This window comes from Antrostomus carolinensis, unplaced genomic scaffold (genome assembly GCF_000700745.2).
Source record: "Antrostomus carolinensis isolate BGI_N321 unplaced genomic scaffold, ASM70074v2 scaffold47946, whole genome shotgun sequence".
NCBI classification, from domain to species: Eukaryota; Metazoa; Chordata; class Aves; order Caprimulgiformes; family Caprimulgidae; genus Antrostomus; species Antrostomus carolinensis.
The window spans coordinates 9,748-35,467 of NW_010324863.1; the positions used below are offsets into that span (position 1 = coordinate 9,748).

At 40.9% G+C, this 25,720-nt stretch overlaps 1 protein-coding gene across 1 annotated transcript in view; it reads right to left on the minus strand.

Moving 5' to 3' along the window:
- Positions 1–1,717: 1,717 nt before the first annotated feature.
- Positions 1,718–25,720, minus strand: part of LOC104527353 (calcium-binding mitochondrial carrier protein Aralar2) — a 64,448-nt gene continuing 40,445 nt past the window's right edge. The window contains exons 11-15 of the mRNA XM_029085722.1: positions 19,932–20,072; positions 7,753–7,891; positions 3,983–4,141; positions 3,813–3,903; positions 1,718–2,929 (exon numbers count right to left, since the gene is read on the minus strand). Of these exons, the coding sequence (XP_028941555.1) occupies positions 2,740–2,929; positions 3,813–3,903; positions 3,983–4,141; positions 7,753–7,891; positions 19,932–20,072 (720 nt within the window). The 3' untranslated portion in view covers positions 1,718–2,739. The remainder of the gene's footprint in view (positions 2,930–3,812; positions 3,904–3,982; positions 4,142–7,752; positions 7,892–19,931; positions 20,073–25,720) is intronic.

Sequence of the window (25,720 nt, forward strand, 5' to 3'; positions counted from 1 at the left end):
GTGTCTGGAGGAAGCCAACTGTGGACACAGAGCTTCACCAGGATCTCTGGGCAGAGCTGTAGCATGTTCTGAACTGGGTTGTATGTTAATGAAGCAGTCCCTGGCTCCTCAACCTTTCTGCCCCTGCCTCCATCTTCCATTTGCCCTGCAAAGAAGGGCCAAAGGACTGAACAAACCCCCAAAAGACAGTTAATGGGGAAGGGCCACCACGGGTGGGGGTGGGGGCATCAGTCCAGCCTTGCTCATCTGCCTGCCAGGGAGAAGATGAAGGCTGTGGCCTTCTGAAATGGACCTGCCATAGGAGAGCTCCCTGGGCTGGGACCTTTGTCCCTTCACCCCCAGAATAAAGAACAAGTCATAAACATACTGCCAGGCCTAGGGAAGAGAGGGCACCAGGAGGCAGGGGAATTGGTCAGAGTTATGATTTGCTTTGTAAAACACCAGCAATGGTCTTCATCACACAAGCCAAGAAGTTGTGCAAGCCCTACAATAACTCGGCTCTAATTCCTCTTCCGTCCCTGGCTGTGAGGCCCCGGCTGTGTCGCGGTTTGGGTTAGACAGCAGAGGGACGTGCTCTGGCTGGTGCAGTCTGGGTGCCCGTCCCTCTCCAGGCTGCACCAGGAGGGAGCAGCTGCTGGCTGCACCCATGCAGTGGCCAGGCGCTTCCTCTCCTGGACCAGGGGAAACATGCAGCTCAGTACTCAGACACTTTCCTGAGCTGCTCACTTTCCACAGAAACCCTTGACAAGGTAAGTAAGTCAGGCAAAAGTGAGGGATGAAGTGTAAAACCAGCTCCTAAACAGCCTAAAATCTCAAGTGTTAAGCAGAGGCAGCTCCCAGTAAGAAAGTTTTAACTTTTATTACAAGCCTTACCCAAAAATCCTGGCAGTTCATTTTGGAGTACTACAAGGAGCAGCTTTATTTTTCCCCATTTCTGAAATGAAGGAGGTGTCATTTGGGTAGACTCAGATACACAGGGTGAGAGGTAGCAGCCAGCAGCAGTTAGAGCCCAGCGCAGAGTCTCTGCACACTGGTTTAGCCAGACTCCAAGATGCAGCAGCACGTGGATGTCATCTTCTCCCCTTGCTTTCACGTGCACAAGTACTGCAGATGCTACTCCTGCCACTCCTCCATTTCACTGGTAACTTCAAAATGCAAATTAGTCCAAGAGAATAATTTTCATGATGACCCAAACACAAGTGATTTCCATTTCAGTGTTTCCACAAGTTATAGTACAACACTGTGATACCGCATACCTAACTAACTCATTCTTCTGCAAAGATACTGAACCTATGCGTTCCCTCAGTTCACAGTCAATGATGAAGGCACCCACCCCGAAGCCCAAGAAGATGAGCAAGAACAAATTCTTCCTGGTCTTAAGAGGTATCACAGAAGACACCCAACAGAACCTTCAATTGACCAGGCAGTCAGACTGTTCATGACACATTAACCTCACTGCAAAAGTAATGGTCAAAATATCAAAGCTCACTCCAATCCTGGTTTTTGACTGAGGAAAAATGTCTTTTTTTCAGTGACATCTACACCAACAGATGTCTTTTCTACACAGGGGAATTCAGGTAATTTTTTATCAAGCTGCAGGTGTTTTTATAGCCTACGTGTCCAAATATTACCTTTATCCAAACCTAACTTTGTAACTGAAGTTGAACAAGACATTTGATGTACTACATTATTTCTGTAACAGAATACCATGTGTGCATCTGTTTGAAAGGTTTATTTCTAATCTTCATAAATACATCATTTTCTAAACAGTGTGCAAGGCACCAAAAAATTAAGTAAAATCTTTTCTTTTAGAGTATTTTAATCTCTTTTGACTCAAATGAATAAGAATCTGAAACCATCTATTTGCCAATTACAAGCCAGCAGTTAAGGCAGGTACCATTGATACAGTGCATGAATTTTCTATTGCAGTTATTTAAACAAGCAGCGTTTTACTATAGAAGTGCATGTACAAACTGAATTCCAAACACCAGCAACCCAGGATAGGCACCTAGTTATGAAATTTCCTTGTATGTGCAGTAGAATGCCAAAAGTTCTGCCATAAAGTGCAAAGACTATGGACAATAACACTTTCTTTTGAGCATCTTGATACCAGTAACATAATACAACGGCTAAACATTTATAAATGTGGTTTCCATTACAAAAACATGTTCTACATAAAAGCTTCTTAATACAATCCAGAAACAGAACTTGTGCGTGTACATATTTAAAAAGTTGAAGCTGTCCTGGCATACTTAGGTACCGGGTGTATATTTGCTGACCTCCACAGGCAAGCACTAAGTTTATAACCAATTTACATGTACAGTCAAAATCATTCCGCTTTGAGCACCGTGATATCCACTGAGTTTTTCCATTTGAGTGACGATGTGCGACATCCGCCCTGGTAATCTGCAACCGAGCATTGCCTGTAAGATGATCTGGTTCACAGCTCTCACCCAGCCCTCCCCAATGAGCAAAACCTAAAATTAGTGTCTTCCCAACACAAGCACATGTCAGATGTGGACAAATACATTCATGGTCCCAAACTTAAAACTGGTAAGAATTTCACAGTGATCTGGTTAAGGAAGCACAAAGACAAATGATTACATTTAAGATGAAAATTGCCTTAAAACTCAAATTAAGCTAAACTGTTATATGATGAGAAGCTAAAGGAACAAAGTATTAACCAATTAGAAAAGTGGCTTTTTCCCAACTAATAACAAAAAACCTACAGCAATAAATTTAGGGTCCTACTGCTGCTGCAGCCTTTGAGGTAGGTGGCGATGGCTTAAATCGAGGTAGGTAAAGTCCAAACTTGTTTTCAATCCCTGCAAAAGTGGCAACTGCCAATTTATAACCACCAACATGGTCAGGGTTGGGAGCAGGGAGCGTGATCCTAGATTTAGGGACTGGCTCTGATCCAGCTGGTTTTCTGCAAAATAATAAAAATAATAAATTAATTTCCACAGAGTAAAACCAGCATCACAAAAATCTCCTCCATCAAGTAAGTGGAATGAGACATCTGAGAGCACCTCCCAGTAAGTAACTAAATTAAATGCTACAATGTAATGAGAAATACCCTGTTTTAAATCCTCACAGAACTGTTAGGAGCCTTCATATTGAATTGAGTATGGTCAAATACAGGTAAAATCTGTAGTGCACTGATCAAAACTGCAGTGTGGGGGAGCAGGGGTTCGTAAGTCTCTGCCACAGTGCACAACCAATCCAGGAACCCAGCAGAGTTTAGGTCATTTTTGTGGTGGCTTTCAAACAACTGTTCCCAAAGCTTTGTAAATGGTTCACAGCTGCTCCTGGGATCATGTTAAACAGCAATATGCACATCCACTGGTGTCATCAAAAAGGACAGGAGGCAGAGCTGAAGCTCCAACAAATAGGTTTTGCACTTGGTGACACCTATAGATGCTTTTTGGATGTCAAACACCCAGCCTAATCAGGGGCACAGTTCCTCCACCAAACTAACGAGGACTAAATGTAGAGCGTAGCGTGACCTGGCAGGCAAGGCATTACCCCCGCAGTTATATCCCCAGCCCATTATTTAGCCTCTCACTGTCTCTGCTTACACTCGCACAGGTCCCCAGCTTGAAAGGGTGATATAAAATGGTCTTGCTGTGAAACAGGTACTGGAATATCATCCTAACCTCCACCACTGTAGTGTGGCTAAATATTACAAAGCCTTTGCAGCATGTCCTCCATAATAGCAAGACCCTGACTCTGCAACGCCGAGGAGCACCGAAACCCACACAGAACCAAGTGGATGTCAGAGTCCCAGACAGACTCAGACACCACATACTTACACTCCCCCGAAGTCCACGTAAAACCACCTCTGCAGTAGCTCGTACGTCACCAGAGTTACACCAAACTGAGGAGAAGATCGAAATACACGAGCTTGAAAGAAAAGAAAAGAGTTCTAAGTGACAAAAACCACAATTAGAAATCACTTAGTAGTCAAAACTCTTTTACACACCTCCTGCTCCTTTCCACAGAGCCTTTGGACCTTCCTCTCGAAGGATCTTCACAAAGCAGTCTACAACGCCACTGTAGGTGGTCTGTCCTGCCCGGGCTGCCACCTGTAGCCTGGTTTTGATCACATCTGCAGGGGTCACCAGAGAGGCTGCAGGCATACCTACACAACACAAAAATCATCAGGTGGGTACCACCGACTTGTGCTACACACCTCATTTACCCAGGGGCAACTGTGTGGTTACTGATGTCCTTACATCAGGAGAATCCAGCTACATTTGATTTGAGCAGGAGCTGAGAAGGAGACCAAGCAACAAGAGGCAGGCGTTGTGGATGTGGCTCCACTCAGAGCTTCTGCTAGAGGAACAACCATATCGCATGCTACCCGGCGAGCTGGGAGGCACGGGCGGGATTTTTCAGCGCTAACCAGAAGCTTGCATAGTTAATAAGCACAAAGTTTTTGGAGGTGAGGTCGATCTTTCCTTTTCCTTTTCACGCCTCTCTGTGGTTCCTGGCATTCTGGTTGCACACTGTGCTAGAATAGCCTGTACATGCTCACACACAGCCCCTCCTCACTCAGCAATATCACCGAGAAACTGGTAAGGCCGTGCACACTCAGCAAGGCATGAGAGCTAAGGTTTAAAAAAAGGGTCATTCTTCTCATCAAGAGTGGCAGGCTGCTCAGCTGCAAAGCCGCAGCTGACCCTCAGCAGAACACTTGGAGGAAGATTTAAATTTACCCTGGCAGATAATCAAATGAAAGCAAAAAATACCAAAAAAAAGCACCGAGACTGTACCCAGAAGACACTGTCTCTTATGGTTTTATTACTTTTCCATTCTGCATCTGTTCCAAACCAACTTGGTCTGATGTAGATGCAAAAATCTCCTTTGCTGCTTTTTTTTTTTTTTTTTTTTAAGGCTTAATAATTCTGTTACAACTTCTGCCCAAACCAGCATGGTCTGGCTTCAAGCACCAGAGAAGTCTTCCTGCAGACTGCTCTGAGAGATGTAAGCATGCGCGTATCACCAAAATATGAACTTCTCCTCCTCTTCTGGACCCCCCAAAATAACGCACAAGCTGAACTTGCACCGTGGGCAGTCTGGCAGGCAAGTGTTAAAACCCAGTAAAGGTTTCTGAACTCCAGAAATGCTGAAATTCCTCTTTACTTAGCCTTACCCACACCAGGATATTGGTTTGAGTCTTCAATTTAAAGCTGGACTTTTGTCCTTCAAAAGCCAAGTGTTTTCAAGGAAAACCAAAGGACATACTTAGAAACAATTCTGCTTACTACATGTTGACTTCCATCTCCTTATTTCTCATTCCTTATTACTGAGGATATTTTTCAGTTAAAGATGTTTTTAATCCTGTTTTTAGGAGTTATGGGTACAGGACAAAAGACTTTACAGACAAATAAAAATTTACAGGTCGCTGCCGTGAGGAGCTTACAATCGAAATTGAGACAAATGGCACAGCAGGAGCTGCCAATAAAAAAGAGGAGTGAGGGGAGGAGAAGGAAGTTCATGGAGGTAATAAGCAGATGGAGCAAATTAAGGAGAGATCCTGTAGCTGATATTAGAATCATCTCAGAAAATGCTGTGTTACAACAGGTTGAGACATCTGGTGAACAGTGAAAACCAGAAGCAGATGAAGCTAGATGACACGCATGTTGCGTGTGTCCCTAACAACAACGAAAAGGAAGAAAATACACCCAGCACAAGCAACATCCACCGGCAAAGGACACAGGTACACATCTGAGCATGGCCAGTTTGAACATCCCAGCACCACGGGGCTGTGGAAAGGTGGAGTTTCCCACACCCAGATGAAGCTCTGATGACCCGGTGAGATCCCCAGCCACAGCAGAGACATCAGCCCAGAGACTGAACCAGTGTTTCAGAGGTGGTGGGGTTTTTGTTTTGTCTTCACCTTGAGTTTCTCCTGGCAAAACAGTGGGCACATACGGCCCCACCATGCTTTACTTGTACCCAATAAAATAAATCCCTTGGTTTTGCAAACAGTATGGTTAGTGGTGTATCTTTAACACCGTAATTTGCTCATGAGAGTTAACCTAGGATGGGATTCACAGGAAGCACTAGATAAAATTCACATTATAGCTAGTTTGGAAAGCCATATCAGCAACAATAAAGACTGCTTCTGTGCCTGAACTTCAAAGGGACAGTTATCTCAGTCTGCAATCACCTGACAATGGCTAGAAAGAGAAAAATAGGAAAATCTGAGAAATGACCTGGCTTAAAAATGCCAGCTTATGTTTCAAGTCTGTAAATATGATCTAAAGTTCAAAAATTGTTTTGTTCCATTAAAATGGGTGAGAAATAAGCTGGCTGTAAGCTCCTGTTGAGGGGCTCGGAGGTTGCCTCTGGTTTGGGGTGGGGAAAGGGAGAGGACAAGAGTTTTTAAGCACCAGTCATTTGAACACAGCTGGTTTTCCCAGTGCCAGTTAGATTCCTCTGGACTACGAGCTACTGAATACAGAGCACATGCAAATAGCTGAAGCTATATGCTTCAACAAGACAGACTAACTGATCTGCACTGTCAGGCTCTGGCTTTATCCTAAGCCCAGACACTGGCCATAAAAGGTCTCTGGCTCTTCAAGAGATACAGACCTGTGTGTAATTCAGACCAAGAACAGTTTCCTCAGGGAGAAGAAAGCTTAAAATCAAACAAGAAAACACAGCTAAACCACCAACCACCTATCCGTACTGGAATCATGTCACTCCATCATTTTTCTCACCCAGCAGGTCGCAGCAGCCTGTCAGGGGCCACGTTGGAAGAAGAACTTGGCTGCAGCTCAGAGAGACCAAGCAGCCCCCAATAAACATGATGGAAGTACCTGCTGATGGGAGCCCTCTTGCTTGCTACACCACTCCCCCCAAAAGGTCTCGTTGCACAAATTTTCAAGCCCATTTGATTCCTGAAGGGAGAACCTTCAACACAGCAGGAGCAGAATTCTCAAGCTGCCCTCTCCAGGAGGCACCTACCAAATGGTGGTCCCCTTTGGGTGCAGAAGCTGGGTGCTGTGCCAGGGACCAGGTAGGCAGCAGACACAAAGGCAAGCTGAGGCTAAAAAGCATGTCTCTGTCTTTTCCCTCAGGCCCCAGCATACTCAAGCTAAATGCATCTCTGAGAAGTGAAGCATGATTTGGCTCTCCTATCTACTATGTAGCAGACTGAAACAAGCAAGTACTGAAGAGCACACTCAGCATCTCTTTCAATACGTGGATACGCTAGGAATCAGCAACCTATGGCGCAACAGAAATGTTTTCAAGCTTTTTTATTCTGTTTAATATATTTTAAAAAGGTAATATCCTCACAAAGCCAAGTAACTGCATGGGGGACTGTGGGTAGCAAGTAACTGTCATCATTGTGTCACAGGCTATGTCACTGTGTTCGGAGAGCCGCACTGCCAGCATGGCTTTTGGACTCCACATACCAAAATTCAAGATTCCTTTGATTACAAAGAATTTCACAAATGCCATGATTTTATTTACAAACCATTTCCACAAAACTTTATCAGTCGGCCAGCCACAAACAAAACCAGCACAACAACAGCACTTCACAAACAAAAATGCTATATGATGACACAACATTGGCACTTCAATCTTTCCTTTTGTTTTTCCTCCTGAACACTGTGATTATACCAGGTACTTACAGTATCTTATTTTTAACATCAACTCACTCTACAGCATGGTAGCTTTCTGTTATATGGCTATAAGGTTGCAAAATAGTGGCATGCAAAAAAATCTGTGGACACTTACCAGCTATTGATCCAGCCAAAAGCAGATTGCCAGGGCTAACCCTCCCATCTTCATTTGCCAACGAAGCTTTCAAATGAGCGTAACAGGGGAAGTAAATGGCAGAGAAGGGGATGTCACGCAAAAAACATGCCTTAGCACCCTGTGTTGAAAAGGAGAACAAGCTTTGAGAATGAGCAAATTTAAAATGCTGAACTATGAACACCAGAGGACAGAGCAACATCGTAATTTTTTGTTTTGTTCCAAAGGACTTACAGAAGAAGCAACTCCTTCTCTCAAAATGCTGAGATCTCCATGTATTTCACCCTGCCAAGGAGTGTCTGTGTATTGCTTCTTGGTTCAGAAATTTCTGTCATTGTATTTGTCTTATCTATTTGTTCTCCCCCACTCCCTAGTACTGTAGTTATTTGCTGGTAATAGAGAAAATGTCGTGTGCTGGAGTAAACTCTGATAACATCTTTGCTGAATTTTGAATAGTTGACATTGTAGCCATGCACCTGTAGTGGGAGTTCAGGATGTGTCTGAAGAAGATTGAGCCACAGGACAGGTCTGTCCCCTCTCATTCCCACCTCCAAAAATACTTAAGAGAAAACAGTGTCCAGTCCATGCCCCTCTGCAGACATTGCAACTGATGATGCAACATAAATCGAAGGAAAGAGGGAAAGAAAGAGAGTAGGGCCATAACACTAACTCTTTCACAGAACAGTAACAGGATTATTTACTTGTGATTTTTGAAGCACAGTTGATCTGGGATACAGTCTGTTCAAGTAAGTTTCAGCCCTTACTGTAAAATTTGCCTTGCTATCAATTTTGTAAGTGGTACAAACAGTCAACGAAGTTGCCAGTAATATAATTAACTTCAAAACTAAGGGGGTGGCAAACAGGCAAGGAAAGTTTTGGGTAGCAGCAAGTAATCAACTGTTTTTCAAGCAGAGGGAAAAGCAAAAAAGCCACTAGGGGAGGAAACCAAAATAAAATACCAAATAATATCCATGTTCCAACAGCAAAAGGGACTTGCAATCTGCCTTTCCTCAATAGGGAGATCCAGAGGACAACAGAGCCTGAACACACCAGGACTGAGACTGGGAGGAAGACACAAAAAAGAGGTGGCTTTGGAAAATAGGTAAAATCTTCCAAGCTTGAGAAAGAAATAGTTTGCAGGTGAGCCTAAGCCTCTTCTCTTTGAAGCGAGGGTGGAGTTGTGCTGAAACTGCTTGAGATTCATCCACGAGCCCTCCTGGGGTGCCCTTGTTACTGTACTTCTCTTATGTGCAGGTCTACCAGGGCATGGCTCAGTGCCAGACATTCACAGGGGACATACTAATATGCACAGAATTTCATTAAATCTAATGATATGCCTGGACATACCTGTGAGCTTAGCTTGTACTATAATAGCAGTTAAAATATAGTGCTTGTCCAAGTTGGATGTTGGTTATCAAGCAAAGACGCAAGAGCTGCAAGGTGTCAGGAAAACTGAAAAGTCACCTTTCAGGGAGGCAAGGCAGCAGCAAGCGAGCAGGATGTGTGATGGGAAAACCAGGTCCTGCGAGCCAGCTCACAGGAGATGATAGTAAATGCAGTTTGCAATCAGAGAATGCCTCTGAGAAAATAAAGCTTTATCTAAAACCAGCCATTATATCTTCTAGTCAGACTTTCTATGTGTCACAGACTCGGTTACCGAGCACGGTGCGCACACCATGCTCTGCTCCAACCTCAGCTGCTTCCCACCACACTTTCTCAGCGTATTTCATTTTCAGACTGAGAAGTGACCGCTTTCCCTGACAGCCCGTTTGGAGGTTAATGTCTCCTGCTGTTAAAACCCTGTGCCTTGTTGCTCAGCTGGATTTGTCTGATTCATGCTGCCAGTCACTGGTTCCTGTTATGCCTTTCTAGACACGCTAAGGAAAATGCCATAAAGCAACTAAGTGCTGCCGCTCTGCTGTTCTCCCAGCTGAATGGGGTTATCAGCCACAGAACAAAGCGATGCTGCGCTGGATTCTCCTCTCAAAATTACCTGAAAAGCCCATACACTTTACCTCGAGGGCACAGAGAAGGTGAGGGCACAGAGACACAAGAATTCTGGCCTCTCCTACGAAATGGAAGCCCATTTTACAGTTTACCTTTAATCTTCAAGCAAAAAGAAAAGACTAGAGTTTTACCAAGTTCTATAAGAAAAAACAACTTTTTAAGGACCACATGTCTGCACTGTATTTACCTCTCAGAAATATTATGAAACTCACTAATGAAACAATCACAGACCAACATGGTTTCTTCAAAGATTTATTTTTAGAGCATGCTTTTCCTCAGAGCAAATCTCCTTGCTGCCTTTGCCCTCAGAGCACATTATTTTTATTTTCTTTGCAACGCTGTCATTAAACACTGCACATTTTTTCCTCCACATTTTTTTCATACTCTGAAATATCTTGACATAGCTAAAATAACTTACGGAAATCAATAAACTCCAAATGTGAGCAACTCTGAACTCAACTTGAGCTGCTAATATTCCTCTCCCTTCATTAAAAGGCTCTTTTTCACGGGGCAGAAACGGTATATTGTTAATATCACTAATAATATATGTTCAGGTACGCAGAAAGGGAGGGATGTCCATCAACTTAGTTGGCTCAGTGTAAACAAAACCTGGATCAAAACTTGGATCCACTTTAATAATAACCCAGCTTGGCTCCAGTCCAGCATCGCAACAGTCTAAAGTTTCCCCTCATCGTTCTGTTTAAAGTCTGGGAAAGCATGTCTAAAAGCAGGCCTCATTTAACTTCAAGTTAATCATCCGCAACCAGCCTAGGCCAATTAGGAAGGCTTAGGGAGATTGGCCTTGAATATCTTGAAAAGCAAAAGAAACATTTATTTTACTTCTTGCACCTTTTTGATATGGACAACATGCTGAAAGCCAAAAGGAGTTTTAATCAATCCCCAGAAAGCTGTACAGATCATCCACCCGAGCTTACTCTGGCAGCCAAGGTGCAGACCTTCCAGGCATGAAATTGTTGGGAGATCCTACACACCATGACATGCGCCTCCCTCACACAACAGCCAGTTGGCTCCCATCTTCAATCTCTTTAATAACCTTAAAGCTCTTAATCTCGGATAGTATCTCACCGAATAAACCAACGGAGGAAAAAAACCCTGATTGTCAAAAGATTCAGATAAATAAGCCCAAAACAGCGCTGGGGCAGGTTCTTTAGCATGCTAATTCCTGCTTATACCAGCTCTACCTGCAAATAAGGCTCTAAACAAACTATTTCTACTACAAGGGGAGGGTAATTATACTGACAAAGGCACCTCTGTGTCGGGTTGGGCAGAAGGAGCCGGCAGGTCTGGGAGACGCGAGCTTAACCGAGTCTCCTGCAGTGAATGCACATTGTCTAGTGCAGGGGGAAAAATGCCAGACTGGGGGGACCTCGCAGCGTTCAAGACAACAGTGGTGCACCTTGTCTGAGAGGGTTATTTAATGCTTCTGGCACCTGTACTTATAGCCACCCCCTCTTTTTCTCCTTTACAGGTTTAGAATTTATTTGGCATGTATAATTGTTATTTTGATCCTATAGCTACAAACAATAGGCAGCATGTCATTTCTTGATCATTTTGCATTCTTCTTGGGTTTTACTACAGACTTAACCCTTTGGAATCGGAGCCCTAACAGCATCTAGCAGGTTTTGTAACAGTCACTCAAATATTACTGGCATTTGCTTTCAAGGGCTGTAATTTCTTCTACTGTAAAATGACGTTGCCTTAAAAGCTGCTGTAGGTTTTTATTCACATATATTTATACCAACCAAAATATGAAACTGATTTAGCACATCAAGTTAGAGGAATAAAACGCTGATTTCAAATGCTGTACCAGCAATTCAGATTCAGTTTGCAGACAAAAATTATAGCACTTCTCAGTTGGAAGGGCTTTTTTTTGTTATTTTCAAAGAAAATTTCTGAAGAGTAGGTTCTCACATAAGAGAACACAGTCAAAATAGCATGGTGGGTGCAAATTAATGTGACTCAAAACTTTTACTACTCTTGTTTCATATGTTTAGCATGTTGCTGTAAAGCCACAACTTCAACAGGTGAAATACCTCAGCTGTTATCACAGCAACCAGGCAGGAGCTTAGTACACATCCTGTCACCTGAGATTACACTTCCCAGGTCAACACATCAGAAGCCCGTTTATGAAGTTGTCAATAAAAACCGAAGAGACTTTTGGAAGCTTTTCTGATTAGTTTTGGAAACGCAAACTGTGTTGGCGATGTCAGCCAAAGCACAAATCTGAGCTAAATACCTTCTAGTAACTGTAAAAACACAAACATTACCACAACCAACGTACCCTTTCCTCAAAGAATCATTTACTACCATCTTATTTACCGTCTTCTCGGGCTCACAGAATAACTTTGTTGTGCAAAATTATGGAGTGTCACTGTCTGTTATGCTGTAAAGCACTATTCAGAATGATTAGTTAGGGTAATATTTCGTTAAACACTTTATGGCAGATATTATATGGGCATGAGTTTCTATGATGTACAAAATAAGTAGGTGTACTTACAATGTGTATTTACATAAGCACCTTAAAGATGTATTTTGAAACCAATAGAATATAAATTCAACTCTCTTTAATGGAACTTTAGGCATATTACTGTGTAAGACAGGCAGAAGACAGAAAATATATTAGCTAATCTTGTTCAATCACTTCAATATTCAACTGTGATCAGAAATTAAATAAAATCTATTAAAAACATTGAAAACCAGAAATTTATCCTTTCCTATTTCTGCCAACTTAAATAACATTTGCATTGGGTTAAATGATATTTTCCCTAACTGGGATATGTTGTCTCTATATTTTTAAGAATAGCTGTCATCTAGAGAACATCTGTAGCTAAAGAAAAATTTAATAGTCACAAGCTTCCATGCTCTGGTGCTTTCACAGCAACAATTACTGGCAGAAAGAAGACATGCAGAGGAAACAAATTCCTTCTGCAAAAGTGCTCTTATGTGCCTCCCCAAAGGAGCAGCTGGGTTCTGAGAAGTACAATGTTTTAAAATATTCACTTATACAAGTAGTTCAAAATCTGAGACAAAGGCAAAAAAAAATAAAATTGCTTTCTAGCTTTAAAGAACTACAGGGGTTCAACCCAGCAGTTAGCCTAATGAGTTGTATGTGTCAAATCTTTTTATTGCTGGAATTAACACGCATTTTATTTCTAAGCTGCATATCACTACAGAATTGCTAGTATCTGAACAAGCAGCGAAGGTGCAGTGAGTCTGGAAGGAAGATGTGAGTTTAAATCATTGTACTTATTATGATGGACAATTAGTCAAAGTGAAAAAACCCCTCTGTTTTCCCAGACCTACTGGTCTTTAGTTCTTTGGTGGGGAAGAAAGAGAAGGAAAGGAGATCAAAATTATCTGACCTGGACCTCTATGCACTGTGACAGCAATTTTCTCTCAAATAAAAAATTTCAGAGTTACAAAGGTGCACCAAGATAACACTGATCTTCCAGGATAGTCTCCTCAAAACATTAGGATGGTCCATCCCACTGTGCAGAAGGTTGAGCAACCATGTTGAAGGCCAGCATGGATGTACAGTGAACTCATGATTGAGCTCAAAGGCAGGAAGTAAAAAGGAAGCAGAGGTGGGTATGGGCTACCCAGGAGAAACACAGAACCACTGCTTGGGGGGCACGCAGCAATTGAGTCAGAAAAGCCAAGAGTCAGCTGCAATTGGATCTAGTAAGGGATGTGAAAGGGGAATAAAAAGGGCTTCTGTAAGCACATCAGCAGCAAAAGGACAACTAAATAAATTGTGAGGCTGTTGCTCAATGGGGGCAGGAAGCCTAGTGACAAAGTAAATGGAAAAGGCAGAAAAATTACTTTTGTCTTGCTTTTTACTAGTAAAATCTGCCCTCAGGCCTCTCAGCTCAATGAGCTTACCAGAAGTCTGCAGGAGCACAGCATTACCTACAGACAGAGCACTTAAGCCATCTGCACATACACAATCCATAAAACCAGAAGAGATACCTCCAGTGGTGGCAAGGTAGCCAGCTGATGTCACTGTGAGGCTATTACCTTCAAAAGGTCAAGTTAGTCAAGGGGGTTCTGATGACTGGAAAAAACGATCACACCCATCTTGAAGAAGAGCAAGAAGGAAGATCTGTGAAACTACAAGCTGTTTGGGCACACCTCTGTTCCTGAGGAGTTTATGGGCAAATGCTCCTGGAAGCCATTTCCAAGCATATGAAGGGCAAGAGAGAGACTGGGAACAACCAATATGGATTTACCAAATCATGGCTGACCAACCTGTTTGCCAGACCTGTGGATGAGGGTGCAGCAGTAGCTGTTCTACACCTTGACAACAGCCTAAAAAGCAAGGCTTTTGAGGTGGTCTGCCATAGCATCTTCATAGCTAAATCAGTGCAACATGAGCTGCACTCTCAGCAGATTAGTGGATGATACTGAATTAGGGCAGTAGCTAGTGTGCTATAGGGCAAGGCTGCTATTCAGAGAGACCTTCACGGGATGGAGAAACAGGCTGGCAAGAACATAAGGAAGTTAAAATCAGCAATGACAAAGTCCTGCATCTAAATTGAAATAGCCCTATGCAGCAGTACAGGCTGAGGCTGAGTGTCCAGAAAGGAGCTTTGGAGAAAACGTCTGGAGGGGGGTCGCCAAGCTGACTATGGGTTAGCAATGCCTCCTCGCAGTGAAAACAGACACAGCCACACCCTGGGCTACAACAGCAAGGGTGCAAGAGAAGTGACTAGTCTTCTCCATTCAGCACTGGTGAGACCACATCGAGTCCTGTGTCCAGTTCTGGTCTCTCCAGTAAAAGAAAGATGTTGCCACACTAGAGTGAGTCCAGTTCAGGGCCAACAAGGCAGTTGGGTAGCCCATAGTATATGAGGAGAGGCTGAGGGAACTCAGCAGGCTAGGGGAGACCTTATTGCTCTCTTTAACTACTTAAAGGGAGGGTGCAGGGAAGACAACTCTTCTTGGAGGTGCAGAGTGGAAGGATTAGAGGCCATGGACAGAAGCTGGAACATGGCCAATTCCAATTAGCGATTAGAGAAAGGGGGAGGGTTTTTTGGTTTTGTTTGTTTGTTTTAAACGATGAAGGTGGTCAAATACTGGGTCAGGTTGCACAGATAACCTCTAGACTGGCTTTCAACGCAAATTATTCTGATTCTATCATCAAGTCTGCAAGTAGAGTGGAGCACAGAGCAGAGATCTCAGCAGAGTACTACTGTGAGCTGTTTTGTGTCACTAGCACAGTGGAGCACCACGTTAACATGCCAAGGAATGACCCAAAATAATATTAATCTCACTAATATAGAGAGACATCAAAACTATGCAACCCAGCTTCTCGGTGATCCTCAAATGGCTATTCATTTGGACTAGAACACTGGGATAATTACAAGCATAATCAATACAACTTTCACTCAGTTGGATGCAAAAAGGGTTTATCTAGCATTTCCTTTGATAATTTGTTGACATGAGACATCAGATTTATTTGTCTGTGCCCTGGTTTTCTCTATTAATGCAAGACAGGAACACCAAAATTAGCAACATCAGGGCTGTGTGTACATTTTATTTTAAAATCCATAAAGTGCTTCATAGGTAGGAATTAATACAAAATACAAGAATTCAAACAACAAGCAGTAGAACTTGTTAAGACAGGCAGGAATTTGCCTCATGAAGCTCAGACCAACATACGTGATTCTTCGCATCTTCTACCTGCAGTTATATTTAATGAAAATACATTCTTCTTCACTGACTACTACATGGGACTCTTAAAGATTTTCACCCGAATTTCAGCATAAAAGATTGATGGGAACTAAGCAGAGCATGCTGGATTGATCTATGGTGGTAAGAACAGCTTTCAAGATTATTTATTTCCAAACTCAGAAAAGAGAATTTGCACTGCAGTCCTTGCAACATGGCAAATGAAACAGCACCAAAGCAGAGCGAGAGAAACAGAAAAGCCAGTATGCAGCAGACTGGATGACCACTCCTGAATTAAGGTGTTTGTAATTTATCAATACAGAAGTAAACTCAAATTGACAAGCAATGGAAACACTTCAGCCCTACTATGAGGTTCCAGATTGACTGGTAATGTTCTCATTCATCACAAAAAAGCAAGTCCTTAAAAATATGCTCCTATTTTGAAAAAATATCATTATGGTAATATGAGTTTACAAGTTAACACCACCTTTTCTGGGCTCCATCTTCCTGTTAAATTTGTGATATCCCTCCATATCTTCGATTTCCATAACAAGACTATTTTCCCCATTGCTGGTAGTACAGACAAATAATTGGTCTTTGCTCTCTGTGGATTTCACCAGTAAACTGTTAGGTTGAGGGAATTTCCTTCCTTCCCATCCAAAAGCAAGACCTTTAAGGGAATTCTGTAAGCAACAGAGGATCCTGTCCTGTTGTACAGCTTCTTGTACTATCCCGTCCTACTTGGTGGCCATCTAGACAGTGGTCATCTTCACCTTTTCATAGAATCATAGAATGGTTTGGGTTGGAAGGGACCTTAAAGATCATCTAGTTCCAACCCCCCTGCCATGAGCAGGGACACCTTCCACTAGACCAGGTTGCTCAAAGCCTCATCCAACCTGGCCTTGAACCCTTCCAGGGAGGGGGCATCCACAACTTCTCTGGGAAACCTGTTCCAAGTGTCTGACCACCCTCACAGTGAAGAATTTCTTCCTAATATCTAATCTAAACCTGCCCTCTTCCAGTTTAAAGCCATTACCCCTTGTTCTATCACTACCTGCCTTTGTAAAAAGTCCCTCCCCAGCTTTTCCAGGGATGCAGCACTATAAGCACTTGATATCCATTAATCCAGGTATCAGAAGTGAATTATTTGGGTGGCCAGTGGTCGAAACTGCTGCAGAAAACTGCAGTCAACCCTTCTTAGAGCTGTTTTACAAGAATTTCTAACAAGTCAAATGGAAAAGGAGGAATGTTATAGTCTTGAAGCAAAACTGATGGAGTAGTTAACCTTTGTTGTTTTTGCTTTCTTTTTTTTGGTCGGAAAAAGAAAAAAGAAAAAAAAAGAAAAAAACCTCAGGCCATGCCAAACAAACAAACAAAAAAAGAAAACAAAATGTTTTGTTATCAATCATGAAATGAAATATTACATTTAAATTCTAGGTTGTTAAACAGTTTTTTTAAAGAAAGAAAACTTAGGGGTGGGGAGGGAAGACATCCATTTATTTCAAATGAAAATTCCTGAAATGAAAACTCTTGCAGAAGAAAGTTAATCAGTTGGTCCTAAATCATGGCTAAGACAGACCAGTGATTAAATAGTGGGAATACTTATGTGAAGGCCCATTAAGCCTATAAACAAACTCCAAGATTCACAAATAAAACTTTCCTAAAATAAGTATTTATTCTTGTTCTGCAGCAGTATGTAAGGAATCTCACTTAGGTCTACTAAAATAAGTACATTCAGGGCTTGAGATACAAGCCTTGTGTCTTGAGACACAAATGACAAAGCTGAAACAAAGACTTAAGATGCAAATGAAAGAGTTGTTCAGGTGAGAGTGAACAGCATGAAAAGTACTGAGATAGACACAAAATCCTCATAAGCTTTAAACTTAATTTGACTCATTAAGCATTGTACAAACATTCCAAATGTACCAAGATATTTCAGTTCTCATTAGCAGAACATTTTTTTATTATTTGATCTTCACTTGGTCATTATACTCACTAAACTGATTTACTAGAAGCACCACCAGAGAAGGTAGCACCTACCAAATCTGTTCTTATCTGTGACTCATTGTAGACCACTGATGTCTCTGGGTAGCATTTACTGGGGGTGGTGACTTTGATGTACTGAGTTATTAATCCCTGCCTGGCCTCATCAGCAATGACAGCTTCAGCACAAGCATTCAGGAGAGGACTGCTTTTGCCTCTAACACTGCTGTTCCACAAGCACCTCAAGACAGTATAAAACCCCTCTGATACAGACTGATGGGTTCCACATGCCATGAAGCCATTTCTCCCTTCACCTGGCTACAACTATCCTGAGAAGCTACAGAATGAGCTGGTCTGGGTTCAAAATAAACTAAGCTGTAAGGAGGAGGAGGCTTTACTTTTATGAGTTTCCTGTTCCACGCCATTCTGTGGCTGCACCAACACTCTAGCTGGCATACAGGAGAGGGGGTAGATAGAAATGCCATTTTTTTCTGGCTACAGCGCCAAAGTGTTTGGTGGACAACAGCACAAACCTGCCCAGTGACAGAGCTAGCCATGACTAAGGGTGCACTGGAACACAAGCCTCCTGACATGGCCTGTACTCTGTTGGGCGGATGATTGTGTTTGCCAGGTTAAATTATCAAGTTTTGTCAAATCAGTCAGGTTTCTGTAGGCAATGAATCCAAATTGGACATACAAAAGGACATGAACACAAGGAGCAGGGTGGAGGGGTGGAGAGAGACAGAAACAGAGACAACATAAGAGTAAAAACAAATCAAAACCTTTCTGGTATTTTTGTGGAGGTAAATGGACTTAATGAATGAACCAATGAAACTATGTAGCTTGTGATTAAATAACTGCCTGTTTCAATGCAACATAATGCTGTAACCAGCTCCTGTTCAGATGTATTCCTTACAAATATTCACTAAGTATCTACTCGAGAAAATGGAAATAATTCATAATACGACCCAAGACATTAATGCCTTTTAAAAATGAAAAAAATGTAGCAAATTCTGCTCAGTCACCAAAAGCTGTTGTTCAGGGGAAAAAAAAAACCTAAAAATGCTAACTTTAGTAAACTAGTTCATCACTCTTTCTTGTGTTATGTTTTATTTTTTCCAGCCCAAGTAAAAGTCAGTAGCTGCCCTCCATTCCCACACAGCCGCAGGGATGCAGCCTGTTTACCATATCCATGTTTTCAGTTGTAAATGTTGACCTGATCAACACCATAATGCCATTTACTAGGCTTAACACAATAGCATTAGCTTCAGTAAAACACCTAAAAAATTAGCAAGTCAATTTAAAGGGAAAAACAACTCCCCATTAAATCCTATTCAGACCTGCAACTTCTCTCCAGGCCAAAATATACATACATCTGTTCCCAGGTAGGCTTCCTCTTTGTAATGTTAACAGAACAATTTAAAAGGACTGGATGCTTAAAAATAGAGAGGGAATTTAAATATTGTGGAGGAGGGGGATGGGGCTTATTTGGTGGTTTTTGAAGCATCTTCAATTTACAGCTGCACTGCTCTAAGTAAGAAACAGAGGAATACTGCCTGCTGCACTGAAAATACTGGGACAAATGGGTAGTGTGAAAGCTTTCTCCCGAGAAGCAGGCTGCAGAATCTGCAGAAACACCACATGGTGCTCTGCAGTCTATGGCATTAATTGCAGTTTTTGTTCAGTACTGTGTGTAGCCACTGTCTCAGAGTACTCCAAGACTTTTCATACTGCTCCATATCTGTTCCCTTCATCTACAAGTAGAAGGGAGTACGTTAACCCTTCCTATTAGATTCAACAAAAGATGTTTCTAATCCTGCTGCAGTCTAACATTAAACCTAACTTTATTTCTACATATTTATGTATTTATGTGAGGACACTAATGTAGAGAGCAGAATTACAGAGTTTGTAGTATACACTCATAAAAGCAGCTTTTCCTGATATTATTTCTGGCAATGGTCTTCTAAAGTAGCAAAGGGAAGCCTGCTTTAGGAATTTAGTTTTATGCTGGGCTCCCACTGTCTGTATTTCTTCACTATTATTGTGCTGCAATTAATTCCCATCACCAAATCAACAATGACATCTGGGAAAGTTGCCGAATCAAACACAGAAGAGCAAAAGCACAGCTCCAAAATTGTAAGCTCTATATCATGAAACAGATGAAAATAAGTTTATGTTTACATCAGGCAGAACATCAGGAATCACAAATGAATCCTCAGTGAACAATGCTTACACCTGATGAAGTAAGAAAAGAAATCTTAGTAAGATCTACAAGAACCATACGCTCAAGAACACGAGACAGCTTCCTCCCTTAGTCAGAAATGAAAAATGAAGATATAATATTACACAAGGAAGATTTTTTTTTTAAGAATACCATTATGTCCACATATGAAAGTCTGTGAGAACAACTAAATGATATTTTGATTTGAAATATTCATAAATGGTTTTTAATTCACGCATATATAAAAAAACCCCCATACCTTATAGAGACCAAAGAAGCCTAAGTCCCGTAATACAGTGAGGGCACTAACTCGTGGACCAGTAGTAATTTCTCCAGCCACCTGTAATCGAATCTTGACAATTTCCAGTGGATTGGTAAAGATCACTTGAGAACCTCCAGCCTGAAATTAAAAGTGGAATGCAATAAATTAACCCGCTACATTATTTGCGTTATTTGCAGCGTACATTCTGTTATATTCAAGACAAGACATTTTTTATCCTGCTGCAGTTGGTTAAACTATTAGCAGACAAGAGTTTTAGTATTAGTTAATAAACTGCAGCTCACACAATAAGAAACCTACCCCCCTATGAGATGAGTGGTCAGGAAAAAGAGAGGAAGCAGGTCAGCCACTGCAGGACACTGCAGGATATCAAACACTAACTCAATTCTTGCTGCAAGAATACCTTCCCCAACACCAATTTATGCAACACTGACAAGCCAAGAACATTGTCAAGCATGTAATGAAGTGAAAGGAAGAATTAGTAATTAAGTAAAGAAACTGAGATGTGCATGCCAGTACAAAGAAAGTGAAAACATACTGTTGAAGAGTAAAAGTCTGGCAGAAGTGATTTGAATTTTGGCATGAGCTCATAAAACAAGAACATATGGGTTCCAAAGACCAGAACTGCAGATATATTGTGCTTTCTTTAAAACCCCACTGAATTACCAGTTTCAGTGCTACTAAATGCTGTTTGATTCAAGAGTCTGAGCTCCACATCATTACTTGTGCACCAGGTAAGAAAGGAAAGAAGGTCTACAGACCGAAGGATTCTATTAACCAAGAACCACTAAATGTTTTTAACTTTTCAGTCTCCGTTTGTTGAGAAGACACCACTCATTCAAACCCCATCTGGCACAAATTCAACAGTGTCATTCTAACTTATGTTAATTTCTTAATTATGTGGCCCAACAGCTATGCCCTTCTCCAGGTTCTGAAATCGCACAAACTATGCAAAGGACAGCCCTCACCCTCCCCACAACAACAATTTTTTTTCTAGAAGGGAATGACTAAAATGAAATAAGCTGCATTTAAAAGCACTTCCATCTAGCCATGTCTAGTATATAAACACTATGTGCACATCTTTTTTAAATTATCCAAATGTTAAAAGAATTAATCATACCTCAGATTAACTATCATTCAAAATAAAAAATATGCACAGTAATACGGTTTAAATAATGTGCTGAAGAAATGGCAAATCACATGAACAACTATTCTTGTCTACCACTTAAACTGAGCATACACAGTGTGGTTACAAATTAAAGTCTTTACATAACCCCCGAAATATCCCAAATGTTTCCTATTTTGACCAGAAAAAGCATGCTCTTGTGTAACTCAACTGGTTTTGACTTTCAAATTGGCATAATTTAATTTAACTGCTTTTACCAAACCAGAATCCTGGTACATATAAAACTGCTATTCTTGTTGCCATCAGAAATTAGAGTGATAAATTATTTGGCACATATGCTGTCTTCAGTTTTGCACTTAAATGGAAACATATTAAGTAAGTAAGCATCCAAATTAAAAAAAAAATGTTTCTTTTACTTCTCTATTCATCTTGCAGAGTCTCAAAATAAAAAAAATCCTGGAAAGGTCCTTATGGTGAATTACATATTCCTATATAATAAACATTTTGGTCTATGTATTACAAATATTAAGTGCTCCCGCATGCCATCACACATATTTTCTTCTTAAAAGGATGAAATTCCAATTGCAGATGATAATGTTCATTTACAAGTTTGCTACTCCACAGCTCTCCTCTAAAACACGCAACTTAAAAACTCAAACCAACTGATCTATGTTAGCACAAATAAACTACTTTCTGTCAGTACGATATTCTTGCAGTTCATTGTGTCATGACTTCATGGGAAGTGTTCCTTTAATTTTCACTATGGAAACATACTAAAATTTAAAAGATGACAACAAAATTAAGTTTAAATTATTATTATAATTATTCGGTGCATTATTACAAATGCACCAAAAAAACACTGAGCAACTTCAAAATATTTAAAAATGTTTATAAGTAATGCCATACTTAAAGAAATGAAACAGAAATGTGTATCCCATTTTAAAGGAGAATAAAGGCAAATTATTTCTGAATTCAAACAAATGGGAGGTGGTTCAGGTGCTTGCACATATAAATGTTTATGTCTGCATGTCCAACCCAGCTGTGTGGACACTGCAGCATTAGATGTTTGTGGCTCTGGGTAAATCACACAAGACTTCCTCTGCTTCAGCTTGCTATTTGTAAAACGAGGATGCTATTATTTACCCACCCCATACAATCAAGCTTGCTGCATTCAAATTTCAAAACACAGACCTGCATGCACCAGGCATTACTAAAAAGACTACTGGGTTTGCTGCCCACAAAGCAGGTCTGAAGAAAGACACTGGAAATTTCCAATGAAGTCTTTCCACAGAATCATCCAGGTACTAGCCCAGAACTCCCTCAACAACCTTTGTCAACCCCTGAATTTGATCAAAGATATACTCCAAAAATCAAATGGTGAATAAGTGAAAGCAATGAGCCAGACAATACCCGACAGAGGGCCTCGGTAGGAGGGTTTCTACCACCTGCCTGCTTTGCGATGGAGAGGAAGGCTGGTTTATCAGCCTGCACAGAGGCAGTTCTAGCGGTAACAAGTACAGTCGCCTGGCAGGAGCTTTTATCACTCTGCTATTTAACCATCTATGCTGGAAACTGCAGCTCCTTCCTCTCAAAATGGGGGAGAAGCATACCAGAGATGGTTACTATACTCTCTAATGAAATGATTTCTTGCTTGTCTAGTACTGGTAACTCTTATTGTGTTATTCATCATCATAGTATGCAAGTGTCTCATAAATATTAATGCTATTTCCTCCCAGTGCTCCTGTGAGAAAAGTACAATGACTCTAGTTTTACAAGAAGGGGATTTGAGGTAAAGAGGTTAATTGCATGCCCAGTGTGTGCATCCCCCTAGCTCAAACACACACAACTTGTAAAAGTCTCCAGATATCCTAATCTCCAAACCAGAAGCTTGACTCACAATTGCACAGCTTCTGTCTTCTTTCTGAGTTTTTGCAGAGTGAATGCAATGAAAGAAATCTCATCAACCTATTTTTTTTTCCATTCTCTTCAAGGTGCAGGTATAAAACCTTACGGAAAAAACAGACAAAACATAATGGGCATATCCTATCACCCTGCTCATTCATTCTGTTTGGGCAAAAGTTGAAGAACATTGCCTTCTTGTTTGCTAACTTTTGCAGTTGAAAGTGTATCTCATTTTAGAATTTTGAAATATGCTCCCATTTTAAGCTCAGGTTGCTCAAGCTTAATGATTTCTCCACTAAGTGTCACAAAAATCTACTTGATCAACTGTTTCATATAGATAGTTCCCAGTAACATCTATTTTTCTATAACAAAGTTACAAATTCGAATACTGTCAACTCTGAATTCCTTATCACCTCTTCCAATAATTTTTCAAACAAACAAATAATCTGACTGTAAAAGGAAATCTGTTGCTTTTCAGTTATTATCATGTGATTAAAATAAAAACTGCAATTTTGAGTTATTTATAGGACCAGATACCTAGAGGTACTGCATAGATAATTATCTGTAAGGGCCCACATTATTCTGAAAGAATTTAACATTTGACCTCATCACAAGTGCCTATGTTCTTGTTTGATGTAAAGCAAGAAAATAAAAGGGAAGTAATTCTGTCATCCAAGAATTCCTCATAGACAAATAGTTAGAAATCTTCATGCCTATAAAATGTTCGGTGTGCTTTAACACATGCACAGTTAGCTATGCATCCAGACATGAATTTTTAAAAACAAGCAGGGTTTGTTGGGCTTTGTGGGTTGGTTTTTTTTTTCATTTTTGCAGTTCAACTCTGCACTTGGTATGATATCACCCAACACCTCTCGATGGCAGCACAGTCTTGCACAGTAATACAGTACTGTCTATCACATGCCTCCTTCTACTTTCCTGCTTTACTGAATGGAAGCAGAAATAGTTGAGGGGTTTTTTTTTTTTGTCCATGTGGAAATAAAACTCACTCTGTAGTGAAAGAAAATGAGTTTAGTAACATCTGCTTAACAACACTCCAGTTTAAGAAGTCAGAATGCTTTCTACTTCTTCACATGTTCAAAACACCTTGTAATAAAGTTTACTGGAAAATAAACAGATTTTCAGCCCCCTCATTACACTAAGACAAGAAGTTCCTGTTCTTTTTAATGTAACTGCATTTTGTGCCCTCTTGAAATTAGATAAGAAATGAGCACACCAGACTCAGCTCTCCTAGGGGCCTTCACATCTCCATTTGAAAGCTTCAGTGTACATTCTGAAGAGAATACAGCTTACAATCCAGGAAGAAATTCTGTGTTTTCCATCCCAGAAGAAAGTACTTGATTCTTTTCCTTTCATCACTACTGACCATCAGCTGTTCTTATGCCTCATTAACCTTATTACCTCCTTCAAATCATAGTGTTTTTCCTGTTCTCAGCTAAGACCATTTAGGGTAAGCCTAGACTTTTCTTCTGCATCCCATCCAACTTGTCACATATCACCTTTTAAGGTTTCATGAATTAAGAAAGTATTACTACTGCTATTCGAGTGTTAATATTTCTCAACAATATCACCCAGGGATAGCAATTATGGCAATTAATGGCAACCATTAAAATACATAAGCAAGATAAGTAATTATCCAAAATCAACTTCTGCAAAAGAAATTGTCTAAAATGTCTTGGTTAGTCGTTCAATTTACAAAGAGACAAGCAGGTGCAAGTTCCAAAATTTTTAGTCAACTGTGTATGGCATTCAGTCATACCGAATATCGTACAATATCCCAGGCCCTTACTCCTTTCCAGTTGCCAGATGCAGTTTGTTTTCCTGTGCTTTTGCTAGCATCCATTAATCCTAATCAAAGTCAAGGTTCCTAAAGTGCTGAGCATTGTACAGACACAAAATAAAGACTGTTCCCTGTCATAAATAAAATATAAATTAAGAATGCACTCAAGGGATGCAAGAATGGAAGAATTACCATCCTTGTATAATAAAGGGCAACCAAGGCACAGAACTATTCAATGATTTACCACAAAATCACATACTAACTCTATGACAGAACAAGACTTAGAAGCCAGATTTACGGAGTGCCACTGCAGTGCTTCAAACTACCTCTAAAAGTCTTGGTGTTTGTATGGCAAAAGATCCCAAGACCATCAGATGAATTATGTTGAGCTGCTGCAGAGGCGATTTCACTATGGACTTGCCGGTTACCAGAAAGCTACCAATAGACATCTGTCCAAAGTGACTGTTTTTCTTAGAGATTTCAAAGGCGACATCCTTAATTATGTGGCACTGTATGTCAAGGGAAAAACACACTGGGCTCTCTAAAGCTTGGTTCTATGTTACCTTTTTTTTCTCATAAAGCCAGGATTCAAAAATCCAGAGAAGCCATCTCATCTCATGCTAAGCCATCTCATGTCATCTCACCTCATGCTATTTTGTATCCTCTCGTCTGTGGTCCTATCTATACAGGATTCTGATAATGCTCTTTAGCAATGGGAGTTCATATAGTAAATACCTTTTATTTAGATAATGAGGAGATTCCCTGAGTCCTCAATCATCTGCTCTTCACTACCCCGACTAGGTTAGCACAGAAACAGCTTTCATGCTGCTCTGGCAGAACTGTGTTTTTCTCCAGATTATCTTTCTTGTCTTCCAAGGACAGCCTTCTCTTGGTCTGGCTAAGGTTTTACTTTGGGCAGCTCAAACAGTGAATGCTGCTAGA